The sequence below is a fragment of the Hetaerina americana genome, unplaced genomic scaffold (assembly GCF_022747635.1).
Source record: "Hetaerina americana unplaced genomic scaffold, ioHetAmer1.1.p SCAF_5, whole genome shotgun sequence".
NCBI classification, from domain to species: domain Eukaryota; kingdom Metazoa; phylum Arthropoda; class Insecta; order Odonata; family Calopterygidae; genus Hetaerina; species Hetaerina americana.
Window position 1 is genome coordinate 20248906 of NW_027287095.1, and position 22276 is coordinate 20271181.

General features: G+C 35.1%; 2 protein-coding genes across 2 annotated transcripts in view; both read right to left on the reverse strand.

Moving 5' to 3' along the window:
- Positions 1 to 12086, reverse strand: part of Rab3GAP1 (RAB3 GTPase activating protein subunit 1) — a 130473-nt gene extending 118387 nt beyond the window's left edge. Inside the window, exons 1-9 of the mRNA XM_071592273.1 lie at positions 11861 to 12086; positions 11611 to 11789; positions 10214 to 10365; positions 7871 to 8007; positions 5059 to 5230; positions 4483 to 4793; positions 1747 to 1985; positions 1373 to 1456; positions 47 to 261 (exon numbers count right to left, since the gene is read on the reverse strand). Coding sequence (XP_071448374.1) covers positions 47 to 261; positions 1373 to 1456; positions 1747 to 1985; positions 4483 to 4793; positions 5059 to 5230; positions 7871 to 8007; positions 10214 to 10365; positions 11611 to 11789; positions 11861 to 12059 — 1688 coding nt within the window. The 5' untranslated portion in view covers positions 12060 to 12086. The remainder of the gene's footprint in view (positions 1 to 46; positions 262 to 1372; positions 1457 to 1746; positions 1986 to 4482; positions 4794 to 5058; positions 5231 to 7870; positions 8008 to 10213; positions 10366 to 11610; positions 11790 to 11860) is intronic.
- Positions 12087 to 12519: 433 nt separating this feature from the next.
- LOC139693740 (TATA box-binding protein-like 1) overlaps positions 12520 to 22276 on the reverse strand; it is a 34041-nt gene continuing 24284 nt past the window's right edge. Inside the window, exon 5 of the mRNA XM_071592006.1 lies at positions 12520 to 14934. Within this exon, the coding sequence (XP_071448107.1) occupies positions 14669 to 14934 (266 nt within the window). The 3' untranslated portion in view covers positions 12520 to 14668. The remainder of the gene's footprint in view (positions 14935 to 22276) is intronic.

Here is a 22276-nt window from a genome sequence, read left to right on the forward strand (position 1 = left end):
GGATTGAAAAATCAATGAAATGATAATCAGAAGCCATGATACTTACCCAGGAAGTGGTATCAGCTTGTCCCAACGATATCTTGCTTCCTGGGCAACCTCATACCAAAGGTGAGCAACGGCCATTGGCCCTCCAAGGGTTTGGTAAACAAATGCAAGTGCTAAAGTCAATCGCCAAACAAGGCTGTCCTTCGGACAAGTTTTAGGATCAACAGATTTCAGCAGATATCCAACCTTTAAATGATGCCCAAGCCATGGACACCCCTGCCAGATAAAAAAATACCAAGTTACAATGATCACAATATTAATAATTTATTATTATAAATGAATGAAAAAATGTTTCTTTAAGAATTTTTAAAAATTTTCCTTTGATAGAATACTTGTGCAATGTTTTCTTCCAGAATATGTCATTGCACTGCAACTAAGCCAATGACTGCATGAGAGTTTAAGATCTTCATTTGAAAATGTTCAATTCTAAAGAAATAAAACTTCAAATATTTGAATTACACCTCCGCTCCTAGGACTATTTGACTTTATAAATTATTATGGGAAACTGGTAAAAATACTAGTTTCAAATGAATGAAGTATATACAATTTTGTACATCTCCACAGTCCGAAAACAATAATAATGTTGATATGAGAATTGTTTGCTCATATGTGATCAAATTTGATAGAATTCATTCCAAAAAGTCTATGGTCCCTCATAGCATTCTCATATGTGGTGTGAATCCATGCCTCTTATTACTGGTAATGCTCATTGTGATCCATTCATGAAATATTTTACTGTATGAATACACTTAAGTCAGTAGAATCAATTTTACTTGAGTACACAGAGATTTTATTTAAAACGTTGAGAAAGTGGCAGAGAATTCAAGCTGATTAAAATGTTTCCCATTTTATGAAAAGTATGGTATCAACGTGAAGACATAAATCACAAAATCAATACCTCCATTAAAAAAGAACACATTATTGAGCATCAAGTATGTGCTCCAACCTTATTGATATCCTCTGCCCAACTTTTTCAGCCATTCAAATGCAAAAATTAATATTCAAGAGGTTAAAATGGGTTGATTTCAAACAGAGAATCTAAGTAAACTACCCTTACTATCCTACTGCATGCTACTGAAACAATAAGTCTATAACTTAGGTGGTGAATAACATTAAAAGATGAGCCACCAGGAATAAACTTAAAACAAGACTACTGTGTGTGATTCCAGTCAACACAGAAACATTTGTTCATTAATTATATCAGCATCTTTAGGTAAACAAATAGAAGTAGGTAGAAGCACAAATTCATTGATTGCCACTAATAAAATCAACTGAGTTCCATATCCTTTTTTTATAAAGTTTTGAAACACTACAACAAAGAACTTACCTTTTTCAGCTTTGAGCTTTTTCTCTTTGCTTCAGACAAATCTCCAGCTTCACCTTGAGTAAACCAACCTGGGTAAGAATACACCTACAGAATAACAAATTAATAGGCATCAGTTAAGTAGCTAAAAAAATAACAATTGTGATAAGTAAAACATTGAAACACATTGCCAATAACAAATAGGAATATTCTGTAAATTAATAAAATTCTTAATATAAATATAAATCATTTTAAAATAATTTTTTTTATTTTGACAGCAAGAATAATTAGATGAGAATTGAGTAAATTATGTCATGAAAGATGAAAAAAATAAAATCATTAAATGAGACATCATATAATTTAAAAAACATAGTGGTATACACATAAAAGCAACTAACATGAGTTTCATCAGCATCAGGAAATAAATAATGCAAAATCGCAAGAAGTTTGTCATCTGGAATCGGCCCTTCTTCAACGGGATCCAATTTTTTGGACTGGCCACTGCCTGAAGTTTGAGGAACCTTACTTCCATGCCAAAGCTTCTGAAGGCGGCTCTTTGTGGCATTATTAATGCCTTTTGTGAAACCAGATACCTTTGAGTTTGTAAGTATGTCTAAAGCTGCTTTTGCAGGCAATCCTATTAAAAACAAAAATAATTCAAACATTAGTCATAAGGTAAACTTCAGTTCATGAGGAGTGTTATATGATTGGTGCCAGTATGGATTTGAAGCACACCTTCACCATTTAAAGTTTTACAAGGAATTTTTTTAACATGCATCAAACTCCAATTGGAATGAAATGGGATGGTAAGAGCCCTTTCTCTCTGTCAGCATATACTAATCTGAAAAAAGCAACATCTGTGACTTACATAGAAGTCTATGAAGCAGTCACCTCAATCCTATAATCCCCCCACAGGAAATCTTTTGCAAGTTTCTTTCCCCGACTCAGTGAACTTTATTGCAGTTCCCCCAATATTGCCACATACACTCCTGCATTTACAAACATTTAATAATGTGGCAAAGGGAGGAGTTTTTAACATAACTTTTGGTGGTAAATTCTAATACCATAAGAGCTAAAAATTACCAATTAGATAAAAATTGTTTTCTATCTGTTATTTTCCTTCTATTGATATCAGGAGTAATCAGCAAGAGATGGATGGATTCATTAAAAAAATACAAATATCTAGATCAAAATATTCATCAACATATTCTTCAAAGGGGCAATCATTAGAATGCACACTCTTCAACAATGCACATTACACATTCTGACAACAAAGTGTGTACAGGAAATGAGCATTTTCTCAGGCAATGAAGGCAATGCATTCCTTACCAATTGCCAAGAGTGGAAAATTTTACATGGAAATTTGTGGAACAAACATAGCTGATAACATATTTCCACATTACAGGGTCCTACATAAATATTTGTCCAGCAGTCAAATTCTGGCCAGAGTCATATTTGTATGCTATTATTGGAAACCAATAAAATCAGATTCCATCATCCTGGGTCGAATTTTTGAAACTGTGGTATATCAATAGTTTCCTCCCTCGGACTATTTTCTCATTATTCTAAACATGGAAGGACCACACAATAAATAGACTGTTGAAGTAACTGAACTGAATTCCTGACGCATGAAATTAAAGCAGTACCAAAACACCAGCAACACGTCAGAGATGCGATGAAAATGAGTGAAAGCAACATAGAGAAAAATTAATAACAGAAATTAGTGAACTGACTTGTGTGCACAAATTGACAAGCTTCAGGCGCGATGTGGTGGAAGTCGAACATTATGAATAACTGATCAAAGCACTTTTCCACTTGATAAAATTTTTTTATTTTACGACAGAGTTTCCATGTATTACATCATCCTCACCTGATGAAAAGAGCTTTGATCTGTTATTCATTACTAGTATGCAATTAATTTCCTATTTTTCTTTTATGCTCAGAGCTACAGTGCTAGCTGAACATGGTATCACAGATTGATGAAATGTACTAGATGAGAATTGAGACACTCTTTGGAACAAGTCTTCAGTCCCACTTTGTTGGCTTGGAATTTGTGAAATTAAGGACTAATTTTTTTCCCAAAAATGGTTGGCTTTTCTTCCTCTCCCATGAATTTTTAGGCAAATGATTTTTATGCTCTGAAATTGCTTCATTGTAATTCACATTTAGCAGATGACTCCATGAAAAAATACTGTCATGGCTTCTCCTGCGGTTTCTTGGAATATACACATACTCATAAGTAGGGTACTTCAAAGTAGCATGAAAATAATTTAATTCGATGTTTTCTCCAAATTAATGTCAGCTGTGTTTGTTTACTTTCAATCCCACATATCTCATTACAAGATGCCAATTCAACAGCCTTATTGGCTCTTGATTAAGAGAGGCAAATGGGATAAGACGGTGGTTTGGGGCAAATTGCTTTCTGCATAAATGGTTCCAAATGAGACCAGTATACTAGAACATTCTGAGAAAAGGAATATACCCTAGATATAAAAAGCCATAAACACAATAATCAACCCGAAGGTCGGTTTAGTAGGTGATGGTTGAGTTCACCCTATGCGGTGTGTGAAATTCACACATCAGGGTAGGGGGGCCAGTTCCTTTCCCTGTGCCGGTTATGGTTTCCCAGGAAGACCTGGTACCCGAAAAATCACATAGCTTGGGTGGAGCTGCAGGTGCCCAGAGTGCCTTGCCCAGGAATCGAACCCGGGACCCTCCGGCCAGCAGTCCAACGCTCCACCCACTGGACTACCGCGACCCAACCCTAGATATATTTGATTGATTTCCATTAGAGACATACAGCAACTCAAGAAGAGCAAGAAGATTTCTCCAAAACAGCAATGTCAAATATGTCCAAGAACTTAATAGCAAACATGATAGCAGGCAGTGAAAGTAACAATCTTAATGCAATTTATATTGAGCAATCACAACAGTTGTCAAAATATAGTATGTGAATGAATACCAATGAAAACATTAAAAGCAGAAAACTGTGCAGGCAAAAAAGGAAAAAAACATCACTCCAGTACCATTTTTCCAACATTCTCCTCAAAATTTCATGATTCCAGACTTCCTCATACTCTACACCACCACCATCCTTGAATTAGGCTAAACTTCTCAATACCACTTTGTCTTACCTGCGTCATCACCCTCTTGCTCTGCTCCTCCAATTAATTTGATGATGGATGTGTCCAAGACGTTATCATGAGAACGTGCAATCTGAGTACATGATATGCACTCAATTAGGTATTTTGCTAATGTAGGATATTCCCGAATAGGAGTATTGGAGGAAGACTGGTAGGGTTTAAGGACACGATATGGAAAGGAAAGAAGGGGCACACGGAGAGACCAGCAGGGAGCTGAAAGTGGATGAAAGGAGGAGGATCCAACTCTGTCAACGACAGCATCTTCTGGAAGGACAGGCCAAGTTGCCATAAAATGAATTTCCCTGAAAAATGAAGGGTATTTGCATTCATCTTGAGAAGGAAAGAAATGCAGGGCAAATAAACTATAGATTGCATGTGTATGCATGTGAGTGCATACACCCAATTAATATATATTCCCGTATACAAATATGTGCATAAGTAAGTACATAACCTAATTCTATACTCAAACATGATTTTAAAAAACATTGCAAAAATTGGGGGATATAGATTAGCTTTAAAATGTCAAAAACATGTCATTATATAGTGGGTCATCCCTTCAATACTCACCAGCTATTCATGTTATAAGTTTTGAATGGTAATTTTTCAATATGATATTCTAAAAGAGGCTCCTTAACATAGGAATGGGTTTTTAATCTGTAGGTGAATTGGGCAGAAACCTGGACAGGGCCTTGGAGAGCAGTAGGATCCCTTATCTTGTACTTGAACATGTCCAATAAGCCTTAAAAATGAATGTCACACATATGCATTATTTAAATTTAAAATCAAATCAATACCAATCAAGATACCATTATCTAAAAAAACATTAACAAATGAACTAACAATAATACTTTGAGTAATTAACCTCAATGGTATTAATGAATAGGAAAGGGATATCTTCACGTTATTCATTAAACTAATAAGTTAGCTGTTCCATTTTTTAAATAATCTATAAATCATCCTTGCAACTTATTTAGTCTTCCTCTAAGACATTCTTGTTCAATTATCAGCTCATTATTTCATTGTATTCCAATAATTGTACCACCCTGTCCAATAAATATGCGAACTTAGGCCATAAAAACTTTACTTTGCAAAATTTAGTCTATATCGATTTTGTCCCCTTCTAAGTACTCTCCATTCATTGCTAAGCACTTATTCCATCTTCTTTTCCACTGTTTAAAGCACCCATGGAAGTCCTCAGCAGTTAGGCCTTTTAGTTGTCCTGTCGTTTCTTGCTTTATTGTGTTCACATCTTCCCACTGATGTCCTCTCATCACATTTTTGCATTTTTGTAAATAGGAAAAAGTCGCTGTGGGCAAGATCTGGCGAATGAGTAGGATGATCAAGGATGGTGATTGAATTTTATGCCAGAAACTGGCAAACAATCAATGCTGAATGTGCAGGTGCATTGTCATGGTGAAGGATCCATCCATCATGATCAGTTAAAATAGTGTGCAATATTGATTTTCTTAAATTCAATTCATCAGCTATCATTCAGACAGTTTTTCGACGATCCATAAGGACAAGGGACCATACACAATCAATGCTGTCATCAACACAGGTGATCGAAGGACGTCCCGGCCTTGCATCATCCTTGGCGTCTTGTCGGCCATCTTTAAAATGCATAATCCACTTGAAAATGGATATTTTCTTCAGAGCATCATTACCATAAACAGATGTCAACATTTCAGTAATTTCTTGATAAGATTTACTGCATTTCACTAAAAACTTGATGTTGATAACTTTCTCCGTGATTTTGTCAGTTTCAATTTTCGACAAACAGTAAAAACAAGTACAACAGAAACTAACATAACTGGCGCCATACATACAGCTTGACAATCCGCCAAGCACAGATGGCTCATTGGGTCTCAGGCAACTAGCGCTGCTAGTGGGCAGGGCTATAGTCTGCGTCATGGCTATCAGATTGCATCAGTTTGCGTATTTATTGCACAGACCACGTACATGCAAAGTTAGTAAATAATATATTAACCTCCTCCAGGTGTAGTATTTCTTCCTTTGAGTCTGAAAATACTATCCACAAGAACAGAAGCTACATAGATGCACTAAATATCCCTCATTTACACTACAAGTCAAAGAAAGCGAAGGAAAATCCAAATAAGTATCACCTTGCAAATTTTGAATTTATAATACATCCATTAACGACTAATGTGAATTAATTCTGACGAGAGTATATTTTATTTCGTTTTAAGAATTAGGAGATTTAGACCAGGTATAATTTTCAGCAGATCCTAAAATGAATGTCATTGCAGCAGTGGATCAAATTAGATCATGTAAACCACAGGGATAAAGTAATAATCATTGCTCAGAGACCATCAATTGAACCATCAGTATTGGGATCAACAAACATAAAAATAAATGTTAAGTCCTCTGAATCACACTTGGTGGAAAATATTTGAATGGATATTTAAATGAGTTCTTATGGTAACATGTAAAGCATCGTAAACAATATTTATGTCAATAGGCAAATTTAACCACGATGAAACTGCCAACAAATCAAATGTAAATTAACAAGTTATAAGCTTCACTGAATTAAGAACAGCATAATTAAGTTAAGAGTGTTGCACTTCATGACCATACCAAATGCAGCAGTTTAAATAAAATCCATCATAATGGGGTTACTTGTGATGTTATTAGTGATCAATCCGACAGTTGGTTTAATGGGTGTGCCATCACGTACTAAGTCCAATGGTGTGAGAAATTCACATATTAGGCTATGGGGCCAAGCCCCTTCACCTAAGACACCAGGGGTTACCCAGGAAGATCTGCCACACAGCAAATCACACTGCTTGGGTGAAGCTTTAAGTGGCAAGGGGCATCACTTGGAAATCAGCTCAGATCCCTTTCTCCAAAGCTCAGGGCTCTAACCACAGGATTATCACGCTTGTTGTGATGTTATACAAGGGTATGTCAATTAATTACTCTGAAAACTTGATAGAGACAATAATAACCAAAGCAACTTCCTGAAATGTAGTCCACTTTTCTACATATTCACCCTGTACATTCAGACACGTCCTATCTCTTTACAAATCCTTGATAGCCGGTAGCTAAGAAGTCATTTGTTTGCTATCACAGCCAACAAGTAACCTCTTGGACTAGGGCATCGTCATTTTCAAAATTCTGGCCACCCAAATAATTTTTCATGGGCCCAAACAAATGAAAATCCCTGGGGATTATGTCCAACGGATGTTCCAAGCATTTCCAATGAAATATTTGTAGCAGATTTTGTATTTGGTAATCTGATGCTTTGCAACTTATTTATTGACTTACCCCCGAAGTACAGCAATTCAAAAAACACTAATTCCAATGCTGATGGTGACACAAGCAAACAATGAAAAATATAACTATAAAGTTAAAAACAAACCTGATAGATGAGACCCTGGAGGAGGAGAGTTTAGATGAGCCATCTCAAAATCAACTCGGATCCCTTCAGAACCTTCGGAGACCCCAACAAAGTAATGACTGCTTGGATGATGAAACTGAATGAACACAGGAACTGAGCTAGTGTAATAAAAATAACAATTTCAGAAAACTAATGCAAAACATCACAAATAAAAGTCATGCAACGTTGTTTCTACAACACACACATGACAATGAAAATTAACTTTAGTCATATCTATGTACCCTCAAATGAATTAGGCCTGATACAAGGGTTACAAACTAACAATGCTAGTGAATTACACAATCAATTTTACTTGATAAAATATGGCTGATAAAAGTCAACTGGAGTCATCTGTCCTTAAAAAACCACAAACACGGTAATTAACCCAATGGTTGGTTCACCCAGTACTAAGCTCAACAGTGTGTGAAATTCACACATCAGTAAGGGGGGCCAGTTCCTTTCCCTGGGCTGGCTATGGTTTCCCAGGAAGATCTGATACCCGAAAAATCACTCAGATTGGGTGGAGATGAGGGTGCCCAAGACACTTGCCCGAAAATCGAACTGGGACCCTTCCATCAGTAGTTCATTACTTTAACCCTGGACTACCACGCCCCTTATCTTATTTATGAACATATAAAAATGTTGTGAGACATCTTTTCTAAATCAATAATCTTCCTTCGGAAAAACAGTAATAATATTATATGAACATGTTTAGAATGAAATCATTTATTAAGCCAAGAAGCAGCATTGGCTTTTTCTTTAAATACAATTCTAATTGATGAGAATGGGGGACTGGTCACTAAAAATGTGACCCGATATTGGGAGTCTCTTAGTTTACCACACGGTAAAACTGAGTATCGTCATGCACTTAAAAGTACGTCATTTTCACAGCAAAAGTTCATTTTAGGTGAGCTCAGCATTTTTACTTCCTCTACCTAATGACCACTTAATATTCTCTTTACTATCTGATAGCTAAAAATATTGAAACGGTGATTTAAATACCAGAAAAATTTTACATTCTAATGGCTATCAAATGTAGTTGCATTAAGATTTTGCCTTATCAATAGCCATTAATTATTTGGGTTACAAATTCTTCCCATTCTTAGCATTATTCAACCTTCAAATCCAACTTATTTTGTATAATTCTGGCTTTGAAATTGAAACTAAAACCACGCATGAACTACGATACGTGATGCCATGAATTGACACATTAGTCACTTTACACTGCAAAATTGACACTTTATAATGCAGAAGGAAGATAACTTTTCGTTTCCACATAAAATGTTTTATGCATGACTACTTTTAATACAGAATTCAGTCTTAATTTTGCTGGCCTTAGTATTGTAGATCTATATAAAATTATAACATTTTTCAACACATTATATAGATGTAACAATTACAGAGCGTAAAAATCATTTCAATTTCACATCGTAATGCACACTTAGTGGATCACTCCATTAAAAGTTACTGTTGCAGCATCTCCCACAGTTTCTTTGAATTTGTCAAAGGTAAAACACCTACCTAACAAACTGTGGTGCATCGCTCACAACTACGAATGCCAGTGACATTGCATGCATGGTGTTTCATCACAAAATCTTGTCGCTTTAAAGCCCCCAAATATCTCTGAGTGTATGAGGATGCCTCTGTTGCGTAACTGGATAAAGCACTCAACTGGAAATCGAGGTATCCGGGTTTGGATATCGGTCCAGGCGAATGATTTTTACACTCTTAAATTGTTGCATTTTGATGCAAATTTAGCAGATGACTTCATTACCAGTTACTGTTGCAGCATTTCCTGCAGTTTCTTGGATTTTATGTAGAAACCAGATTCAAGGGCAGACAAGGAAATGATATGCATGGTAAGGGGGAGAGAGGCTTAGTGGTCAAAAGGAGACAGGAAATGCAGAGCATTATGATTGGCAATATAATGTTGAAGACTGTAAGGTAGGGGGGAGCCACTGCGTATGGAAGGTGGGGGGAGGGGGATGGGCATGTTGGATGAGAAGGTAGAGGGTAGAATGTGTGCGGAAACATAGGGAGGACTATGGTGGTGTGGGGCATCGGACTGTTTTGTGAATGCAAGGCTTATTGGTGTAGTGATGCTCAGTCTGTGTCCATCCCAAAACCTACTTAAAACTGCAGACAATGAAATAATAACCAAAATCCAGTCACATGGTACGTTTTGTTGAAACAGCCAAGATTTCTTCCTGCCACATCGCTACTCTAATATTAATCACCAAGGGACCTTATGACTCAATAGTTCTGAGACTAGTCCGGTTTCCAAGCATAATTAAAATTAAATCAATACACATTACTAAATCTTACCAAGAACAATTGTTGGCTGCAATAAGAGCAGAGCTGAGGAGTATCTTCAGTCTACTCTCAGATGAAATGGAATGTCGAGGCTGAGGACTCAGTACAAGAAACTCACGAAGACCATACAATCTGACAATGTTATACATGTCAGGAGAACCTACCTTAATAAAAAAAAAACTCAGGTCAGTATATAAAAATATCAAATTCAGTTCAAAGGTGGATCATCATTAAATTCTTCCATAATTTATAACAATTGATAGACAATTTTGACCAGCCAATATGAAAAGGTAATAATAGGAAAGGCAACTTTAAGATAAAACTGCGATTTAAAATACAAACATCGAATCTCACATGAATCTAACAAACATACCAAAAACACATCAATTCAATTTAAAGAAGACACCATACATTAATGCTTTGCTTAACAATTAAGGCCAATGGAAAAAATATTCAGACCATACAATAAATAATTATTTCCATTCATTAGCATACCAGTAGGGTGAGTGGAGATTAAGGAAAAGCAACATCTATCACTATTTCTAACTGGAGTTAAACTAATTAGACTCTCAGTTTGCCAAAAATTTAAACATACACATGGCTGAAATTCCCCATTTGGTTAAGCATATAAGACCCAGCAAACAGTTTTCCTCTTCACTGTCCTCTTGAAACCCCAACAGGGTGAGGAAGAACTATAATTTTTATAGATGCAGAAATTTGAAAAGTAGGCTGATCACAGTAATAAAATCATACCAACCCTTGCCAGGTTGGCAACAGATTAAATACACAAAGAACATAAAATTATACGCTTTAACCATTGATATATGCCATAAATTTTATTAGCAGGGCCTTTTTGTTTCGTTTGTTTCAAAGAAACAATGGATTCCCCCGATGATTTGTAACCACATACCTCATTTCAGAGTACAACAGTGAATATGAGTGTTATGAACTGAGATTAGTAACCAAGTTTAGGTGAGCTTACCATGAAATTGATTTATGCCTCTGGCCAACAAAAAATTATAACTTAACGAAATATAAGGATCATTCATTTAAAAGTAATTTGACAGCTGTGCACCTACCTAATTTAACCACAGTACAGTGACTACAGACATCAGCTGAAAAGGGGGCAAGCTATTTTGATATTTACTTTAACTGATTTATCATTGCTGTAGGTATTTATTAAGTAAGGTTATTGACATTAGTGGTGCGGATATTTAGTTTATAATTATATTTAACTGTCATTCATATCTACTAGTCTTTAGCAGGTAAATTTCTATGAGGTTTCATTGCTTTTGGAGCATTAATGTACCACAAAGAAATTAGATTTCTGGTTAATTTAACAGAAATACCATTTTACATTTAAATAACCACGCTACGACTATCAACACATTTACAAGGTGGCTACTTACTTCTTTCAAAGGAAGAAAAACATTGTTTGAAGAATTAAGATCTAGAAGATTTTCATACGTCCTCGGAGAAGATTCATTGGGATTGTCTTCTTCGGAAATAGGACTAACAGGAGTACACTTTTCATCTTCCCCGTCGCCTCTTACTTTCAGACTATACTTTCGCAAATCAAACTTGAAGTCTGCAAAAAAGGTATATTATATTAGAATCTCGCAAATTCTCTCACTACCTATATCCAAATGTCAATCTTACCAGCGAAATCCACAGGCTCTGTTAATGTTTCCCATGATCCGTTTAGGTAATCCTCTTTCGAGAGTGGTGGTTTGAACTTGCTTTCAGATAACTTCCACTTAAATATCACCTTCTCAAGTCTGTCAACAAATTTTTCCCACTCGGTAGATAATGTAAAGTCGTCATGATGAACAATGGAATCATCAATATCATCGCTCATTATCGTATCACAAATCCTCGCTCATAATACCAGAAATTTCGTAAATATAGTATGCGGATGTGGATTTCAATTGTTCAAACCATTAAAAAATAAGAAATGAAATAAGTAAGGCGAACTTTTCAACTAAAACACAATATTTGGAAGCTATTGATGCCTTTCAATTCATAAAGTATATGTCATTGGATTTGACTCTCCATCAAATATTATATTTTTATTATTTTTTCGTTTTGAGTTTGAAGTGGCTCTGGTTACGATGGCCATTACTTTTTACCAATAGTGTCAAATGCACTTGGACCTGTTTTTTGCTTCTCTAATATTCCTGTAGATATATTTCATCAGCTTCCTACACTGACCTGCCAGTCAATTTGTAACAGACATGCCAGATGTAATGAACTAATGTCTGCATTCAACACCTTCAATTGGAGGGTAGGTCGAGTCACGGAATAAGGAAAACTCATGATTATTGTGTTTATCTTTATTAAAGTTCGACTAATCACAATAACCGCCAGAAATTTTCTAGGGCGAAATGATTACATGTTACATTTATTAACACGCAACATAGCCGATGAAGTTTACACCAAGGGAAACGAATTGCAAAGAAAACATGGTTGGGTCAATCATCGATTCTGAAGAATTGATATTCCAGAATATTATGTTTTGTGGCGTATATTGTTTCGATAATTTAAATGGACAATTCATTTACATCGTACAAAAATAGTCGGTAGCAGGCTAACTAAATTCTCTCGCAAAAAATAAATAACGCATTTTGAAAACAAAATGATAATTTGCAAATATTACTATACAACGAACTGATACGAAATGTGTAATGACGCAGTGTGACATTTTGTTAAAAATAACAGCTAAAGCTGGGCAGCATACAAGAAAAGGTTCACGAGATATCAAAATGCAACATACAAAAATTCCATTGATTCACTGCTCCAGTTATACACAAATGCAACCATTCCTGATTTCAAGTAAAAACAATGTTGATAAAAGATGGTGATGACACAAAGCCAAGAAAGTCTGAGATTACATACAATTCCTTTTCTTCAATTATTTGCTTTAGACTTGGGTACTGCCCAAACATTACGCATAGGGTACAAAAAACAAACTGCAAAATGATGTAGGTATGTATACAAAATGAACCAGTCGATGACCAAATAGTTTGTACATGAACAAATAATTTACAAGATTAATGTGTAAAGAAGGAGGCAGTGCATGCATTATTTCCTCTGAATAACAACAAAGATCAGTGGCCTAATTAAAACCCTAAATAGCCACAATGGAGAGGCAACCATTAATGCAAATTCGCACCATCTCCTCGTATATACAAAGAAAATAAATATCTTTAATTGTGAGTTAATAGAAATGTCTCTTCCTTCAAGTAAATAAGAAACATATCAATGCTGGATTCACAACAGCACTGCAATTGGAACTAAAATTTAAAGATTCTTCTTTTGAACACTTTAAAAACAAAACTCCAATCCATTGCTAAGCTCTTCACTCATTAGGCAATAGAGCCCACACACAATTCACACCTAGGAGCACATTAAGCACCCAGGTATCCACTGAAGACAGGCACATGTGCGATAATTTCCACTTTCAAACCGATTTCTCCCCAGTAATTTATTGGCAGCACTGAGCTGAAGGCAAAAACTAGGGAGAATGACCAAATACAGTTAATTAGCCAACCTCTATCATTTCTAAGAAACATTCATGTTCTGTAATTTTAATGGCATTCACACAATCATTCACTATGAGAACATCCATAAAACCTAACAAGCAGACATTTAACAAAGAAACTAATGAAACTATAGAGCAAATTTTATCTAGACCAGTAGTCACTTTACTCAGCGGTGATTTGACATAAATTATTTCAATATTCCAGAAAATGAATATCTACCTCAGAAATGCAATCAATATACTTCTAACATATATCTCAATGACTTTTTAAATAAACATCTTTTGCTCAATTCCTCATGGAATCAGCTGACTAAAATTTTCCTCTTATCACTCAAAACAAATAAAGCTCAATGTTCACAGACACATTTAGTTATTAATCTATTGCTGCAGGCAAATATCAAGAGAAGTGCAGCTTTTTTTCATCAAAAATTGCAACTTCTACATTAACCAATAATACATAGAAGGAATCACCACGCCTACAATTGCTCAGAACATTGATTTTCCAGATCATTTTCCAAAAATGGAATTCTTGGAAGATTACTTTCGGATTTACAAGAAAAGAGTAACAAAGCCGGGATGAAATGAATAATAATGCTACAGGGTCTCTGTTACAAACATCATACTGAATCAAACTCATCAATCACCAACCTAGCAAATGATTGCTCAAACAACTTCAAAATTCACTCCACTCCATTATACTGCTCGTAAGTTTTTCTTTCAAAATGAGAACATTTCTATCATTCACTGACAATAAACAATTGCGACATTCACACAGATAAATATCTGCCAATCTCGGGTAACTATCCCAGCCAGAGAAAGAGAGCAAATGAAGAGTTTCTTCCAATTGCCTTCAGTGGTAGCAATACTGTTTTACCCTCCTTTCTCACATTTTGCTGTAAAAAGGAACACAAATTGAGGCATGAGAGTTACTCCCAGCTATCACTCTCGTAGTCTTCTAATTCATCCTCTTCTTCCTCATCAAAATCCTCATCTTCACTAGCCACCGTATACACTATGCGTCTTTGGGGAGGTACTTGCGATCCCTGAGGAAGCTTTCGTTTCAGCCCTCTCCCACTCACTGGGAGATTTGTTCGATTCAATGTATCTTCCAATGGTGATCTCTCTGTCCGGAACTCGTACACAAGGGGAAAAATGTGCTCAATTGCTGCTTGAACAAACGGCACACTGGGTGCTGGAAAAATAAAGAGAAAATAATTAATATTTCCATTAGGAATTATCTATTACCTGATATAACTCTTTAAATAGAATTTAAAAAATGACAAGAGTGAGAAAAACCTACATGGTGAGGAAGGCCTTAACAGCACCACTTAACATCATCATTAATACAGCTCAAAATGGTGGCATAACACACAGAAATTCTTCCCTATATTATCACCAGAACATACAACAGTTGGTAAAATAAGTCGTTTTTCAAGATTTAACTAATACCCATTTTTGGAGTACAAAGTCACCTTATCATGTGAAATAAAGTGCAACCTACGAACATAATATGAAATTCTTGTGTTCACTTGACGTACTGTTTTTTTAAAGACCAAAATAAACTTTTAATGCCATGCATTTATTATATTCGGAATATATACATGACAGAACACAACAGCTGAAGACGACAATATAATAGAAGAAATGTATGAATGAAAGTAAAATCAAATCCCATGAAAAAGGGAAAAATCATGGATGTTTACAGGAAGTACAGGGAGGGAAATGCCAGAACTTCACTTATTACATGTGTTTTAACATGCTAATCAAATTCCAGAAAATTTTCATTCCATGAGGAAAGGTGATGGAGCAATACCTTTGCCTCCCCCTCTCCTTATGACTATATTTGCGTCAAAAAGTATTTAGTTTTTCATTGTTTCGCACTCACAATGGCTGTATTTCAGGATGCTTATTTCAATACTTAACATGATTGATCGGTACTTAGCGAATACTTACCTTAGAATAGTTTTTTAAATAATTTATTAAATTACAGTAATGTTAGTTTATATTAAAATTAAAAACTACTTCTAATGTATCCCTTGAAAGTATGTTTTCAAAACATCAATTTTCATAATTATTAATTTCTTCCAGCTTACAGTTACTTATTTTCTCCAAGCAGTTTTGACAGGCAACAGTAATTTTTAATTAGAGAAGTCCTCAGTAATATCAAGTAAAGTTTTCCCAGTTAATGCTAGGGCAAAGTGGACTAAACAATCTAATGCATTGAGACTGCATCAGCCTATATTTATCTTGAATTTATATTAACTGATAACTTTTGAATATGGCAACATACTAAACCATAAGATTTGAGGGAACATGTGCAGCCTTTCAATTAGGCACTAAACTGTTGAAGCATTTGATTATTCAGTAAAGAAATATTTGGAAGATAATTTCAGCTAAACAAAGTTAATATTTTTGAGGCACCATATGATAACCATTGGGGATATTTCTAAGAAATCACATAATTGGGCAAGTCCACTCGTCAAATATTCATTATGACCTAGGTTTCACTTATTACCACATCATCAGGTGAATATATCAATAATTCACCTCCCTAAATAAGCTGAAAAACACAGGATATTTTTACCAGTTGCTGCAGTAAAAAGCAACACCTAGGTCATAACAAATATTTAACTTGTGGATTAGCCCATTTGAATGATCTATTATTGATGTTCCACTTCCATAAAATACCACCTGAATCTTCAGATTTTACTAGGGATATTCCTTAGCCACTAAATAAAAGGAATCAACCAGAAATCAACTTTATGAAACTCATGTCCACATTGTTGCTGACAATGGCAGAAAATAAAGAGTCTATGAGGACTGCAACTGCTTGAATAAGGACTTGGAACACAATGACTGGAAGTTTAAAAATTATCAAGCAAAAGATTGAGAAAATAAATACAGGTGTGTTAGGGCTGTGAGAGGAGATATGAAAAGATAAAAAGGTAAGATGGAAAGATAGGGGAATTATTACAGCATTGCTACAGAGAAAGGGAATAGAGCCATCATGGGGTAGCAGTAGCATTAAACTAACGATTTTGAAGAAGAGCGGTAAATATAGAGTTGATGATAGTTATAACATTATTATTGATAATAAAACTGAAAAAATTAGCATTTCTTAACCAGATTTATACACTAACAAATACTAATCAGGAGGAAGAAGAAGACAATGTATAAAATCAACCAGAGGGAATGGTCGCTGGTGTTCCAAGAAAAACTCTTTTAGGGATAGGGAATTTGAATGTGGTGATGGACGAAGGGAGAGATGCGAGAAAGGTAGAAGAGCATTGCTTAGGAAAAAGGAATAGTCAAAGGAAGAACACAAGACTGTTTATAACACCTGGTTTAAGTCCAACAATTAGATGCAGTTACATGATGGAAGATTCAGAGGCATATCAGTTAGATTATTTCATGGTTAACCACAATTCAGGAGCAGAGTCATCAAATTGCAATATTGACATATTGACAAAAGGGAAACTTTTACAAGCCACAAACGCAAAATTACACAACCCAGGATTCAATTCAACAGCATCATCAACAGGTGTGATTTTATTGCAGTGGTTTATAAAAGGTTTTTATTAACCAATAAATTGTGATGGATTACCACAAACTTTCAAAGAAGTGAATTTCATCTATTTACATTTTACTGAGAGAAGATTCAAATAATTATTTTGAACTCATTCAACTCAATTCCAAAAATAAGTGATAACAAAGGAAATAGTACTGGAAGATAAGTGATGAAATTCTCAGGGCAAGAGGATCCCCTTTCCTTAACATAAGAGAGGTGGGAATATATAATAAAAGCTGATAACAATTGCCTCAAACAAAGCAATAAGTAGGATAAGGGGAGTGGTGTGAGGGGACATGGGAAGTCAATTTACTTCAGCAGCGGTTGAAGACCATTCTAAAGATATGGAGGATAGGTGGTACAGAGGGAGCCACATCGGCTAATTGGTTAAAGTGATGCATTGGTTTCCAGAAATGGTTTATTTTAGGAAAGGATAGAGAAAGAGTGGGACTGATAAATGCATGAGAATTTTAAAACTAATTACATTATAGTTTTCAGAACCAGTTGTGATGTTGTCATCGGGAACTGTTATAAATCAACATAATGCACACCCATACACTGTTGCCTGTACTATAGAGATGATTCAACAACTTGAATCGGACTTGTATAACTATGCTCCCTAGAGCCTAGCACTTGCATCTAATATCTTCTATTCCCACCTTCTTAACAAGTAGCCTAGCTCTCAGCAATTCAAAGACAGAAAGGAGTTGAACTGGCTCAAATCTTATGCAAAATAAATGAGTAAAAATATTACATTGGTAATAAATCTTTTCTTCTCATACATTTCCATTTTTTCAAATGGTCAACTAGCACTCACTTTTGAAACATGTTCATGATATAAATGGTGTCAAAAATTCAAAATCAAGTGAATTGCACAAACAACTGGACAATACAACCTAATACCAAGCATTGTTTCCCTTCACAATAATGTTTTTAGGTATCATGGTTCCCACATTCAGCTGAACACTATGTTTTCTCTTGAAAGCTATAGGCATCTAGTAAACAGTCATAACCTCAAATGACCGAAATATTACATTCAAGTGTAGTGCAATCAAAGAGCCTATGAAAGTGTTCGCGCTGGGCTTTATATTTCGAAATAGTTTGATTCTTCCGATACTGCAGATCAACTGCTTACAATATTATGGCTACATATAATGCTTCGAAGAAGTCAGGTGAAGGTTTTGCTAACCTAGCGAGGAAATCTCATTCGAGGAAATGCTTACTTGTCCGGATTTAATTGCCGTAACCTGTATCAGGAAAAAAATTCCCCACACTTAGTTACGTGGTTGAATCATAAAATTATCATGCTGTTTCACCATTTGTCTCCTAATATGACTGAACTAACTTGTAAAATGCACATGTTGACACAACTCCCAAGAGAAACGGGAGAGAATTAAGTCCTGCTCCTAAGTCTTAGGTGTATTAATACCTAATGAAATATGAGCTTGCAGTAGCAAAAAAAGCCTACATCACATTATATTATCACTACATAAACTAAAATATGGAAGTTATATACAATCAGGGTGAACGATTAATTTGCACTTTGGTTGTAACTACAATGATTTATCTACCCATGCTCAACATTTAAAAAAGACAAAGTACATTCACAAATGTATCTTTCAAATTTTGATTAGAAATGACTTACACAAGTATGCATTCATACTTAATACGTGAAGTCTGGGCACGGACAGACTTGCCCTTACCTTGAAAGATAATACACATGCAGAATGCTGACAATGGTTAGGCTGCACCCAAAATTCCTTGTTTTGAGTCACTCATCTGGTCTCCAATTGGTGAAAAGTGCACATTACAAACATGCAGTATGTTATGTTCAATTGCAACACAATCAGTTTCATAGGTTTGTGTACAAAGAAAGTAGGGTGACCGAAAGTAAACGGAAGAGTTGGAAAAATTAAAGCAAACAACAATCAAAGAGTAAGAATGTCAAAGCATAAAAATCATTCACCTAGACCAGTATATAAACTGAAATCCCTCAATATCTGACAAGTATTTTAGCCAGTTAAGCTATTGAGGCATCTTCTTAAACTGTGAATTTCCAAGGGGTTTGAGGGAACATGAGAATTACTGTGCATAAAATAATCATAGTCCTGAGGCTTGTAGAACAGTTCATGAAATTAGAGCCAAAATTCAAACACATAAGTGCATAAAAGCAAGTCTTCCAGCCTGAATTTTATGAAGTATGTGCACAGATACCATGTTGCCCTGCTATCCTCACAGGAATAGTAGTGGATTTATTTTCCTTGGCCAAACCAATTAAGGACACAAAAGTTAATACAGAAGTTGTACATGCTCTCATAAAATTCATAGAATGATAGATCATGAAAATTAAGTCATGACATCAAAAATCATTACATATAGAGAGAAGGGCAAAGGATGCACCTTGGTGTATGGAGTCACTGTGGCAACAAATACAGGGAAGTAAATTTACGGATATTTCCAGGAAATAACTTCAATATATTTGCAATAAATATTCTGAATGTTTACATCCTCATTACCTGCAATATAGTCTTTTAATTATTTATTTAAATCCTTAAAGAATTTTCTGAACATTGTAAATATGATTTCCAATGATTTTATTTCTATTTTATTTTATGATTTCACAATGATTTCATTTCTATGGAATTTGGTTATTTTGCATTACTTTGAACTGATTTCTTTACGCCACCATCATGAGACTGTGTAACACTAGATTGCAAGATTAGTGAAAAAATGGATTTGGTTTATGGTGTTAATGATGTGGTTTTGCACGGCACTGTAACTTAGCTGTTGTACCAAAAGCATACAGGTTGAGGCTTTGAAGAAGTACTAGGTATGGTAGGGTAGGAGAAAGGGTTATTGGTAGAATTGAAAGGAGGAAAGAAAGGTGAATGCAGAGTATTTTGATGGATTGAATTCTGTAAACTGTAATTCAGAAAACATTAGGTAAATAAGTAAGAGAGAGGAATAAGGATAGGCATAGTAGATGGAATGCAAGGAAGAAGGAAGTAAAGAAATTGAAGAAAGAGTTAGTTAAGTGTGGGGTGTCTGGTTATGTCTCATTACACAAGGCTTATTATGTAGAGGTGTTCCCTGATCTGTGTCCATACAAAATCCATCTTAAACAGTTATTAGCAATGAATGGTAATTATTACATTCTAGTCAGTTGGACGAGAGGAGAATGATAGTTTTTTGTTTATTACACAGGCGATTTGAAAATCAAACCCCTGCTTGTATAGCATTCAGAAACTCCACGATCCTTAGTGAAGTATCCAAAACAGCAGGCTAAATGAGACGTGTCTTACCATGAATATGAGGCATTGGCCTAACAAGGCAGGGGCAATGTATGCCATAAATTTATGTAACAATCATTCTGAGTCTCATTTTTACCAAATTTTGAAGTGTCAGCAAAAACAAATGGCTTTAGAAATCTTTCTAGCGATAAGGAATTAGGTAAAATTCATAAATAATAAACAATTTATTTCAACTCTATTTTGCTTTTACAAATCGAGTCCATTTCCAGCAGCTTCATTCTGCATTAGTAGAAAATGTGAATGTAATTCACGGTCCTAAATCATATAACCATTATTTTCTTTGACTAAACATTGCAAATAATTAGCAAACAAAAAGTTGTTTCACTAAACGAGTGTTTCATTTCACAATTGAAATCACGGAATAGATTATGCTTGTATTATGAGGATCAACTGAACCCTCTTTAGAAGAGGATGAAACGAATAATGATGGTGAACATGGCAGGTATAGAAGAAAGAGGAAGGGGGGTAGAAAAACAAGAAAAGAGAAAAAGAAGGAAATTCTAAGATGAGAAGGGAGAGGAAGCAAGTAAAATCGAAAAGAGTAAGAAATAGAAAAAACAAGAGGGAAAATTAAGTGAATGAAGGCAATGGAGGTTTCACAACATAGCACACATTCACAAAGTGAACACAATAGAGGTCTAGGAGTGGAATTTTAAAGGGTCTAAACCATGCCTACCAAAAGTCGTATACTAAGTTTTCCACACCCAAAATAACAAGAGTAAGCCTATAAGTCTTAAAGATATTTGAAAACAATTACAAAAGGGAATGAGGATAAGAGAAGGCGGTGACCAAATCCAAAACAACGATAATTATTTGATGCCACATCAAGGAAGGATATAGATCACTGCTTCTCATGAATATGTATATTCCACTATTGTAAGACAAAACGAACCTCACTTCTAAACACTGCTGCTGCAACCAATTATGGCAATCAAGAAGAGTCCACTTTGTGCATCTGTCATCGACAACCACAATAGTAATCTATATTTACTAACAGTAAAAAAATTATCATCTTGCTGTTTAGAATAGAAAAAATATGCTAATGGGTACAAATAATTTTTCAAATTCTAGAGGTTGATCCTTCTACAGTTTATTTTCTTCTAGATCATGCTAGTGAGAAGCCCTACAGCATACCTCACATACAAGACCTCACATCATGTGACGAGGAAATCATGATTCCTTTTCTTTTTCCTGATTCAAATGTCATATTCTCAACTTTTTCAATCATTTTGCCCAATTCCTTACTCCTTCCCAATGTTGCTAAGATATTGAGCCATTCCAGACTTATTCCCAAATGAGTGGCCATCTTGTAAATGAAACATTGTAAACATCTTGTAAAACATTTTGAAAATTATAATTTCTAACAGTCACTAGCTTAAGTCTAACAAAATGGTTTCAATAATTAGGTTCATGAATAGAACTAGTTAACACATTTCTGCGGTAATTGTTTCACCCTATTACCTAATTGTCATTTTTACTTATAGCAGTGGCAAAAGATCATGCAACTATACAGTGGATGATTTTGAGATTGACTTTGGAACTTTTAAAACCCTTTGAAATAGAGCAGGTAGGGTGGGCCCATTTTTGGAGCCATTTTTAGTTAGCCACTGCCAACTTCAATGCTTCAAGAAGTAAAACTATTCTTTTATGCTCAT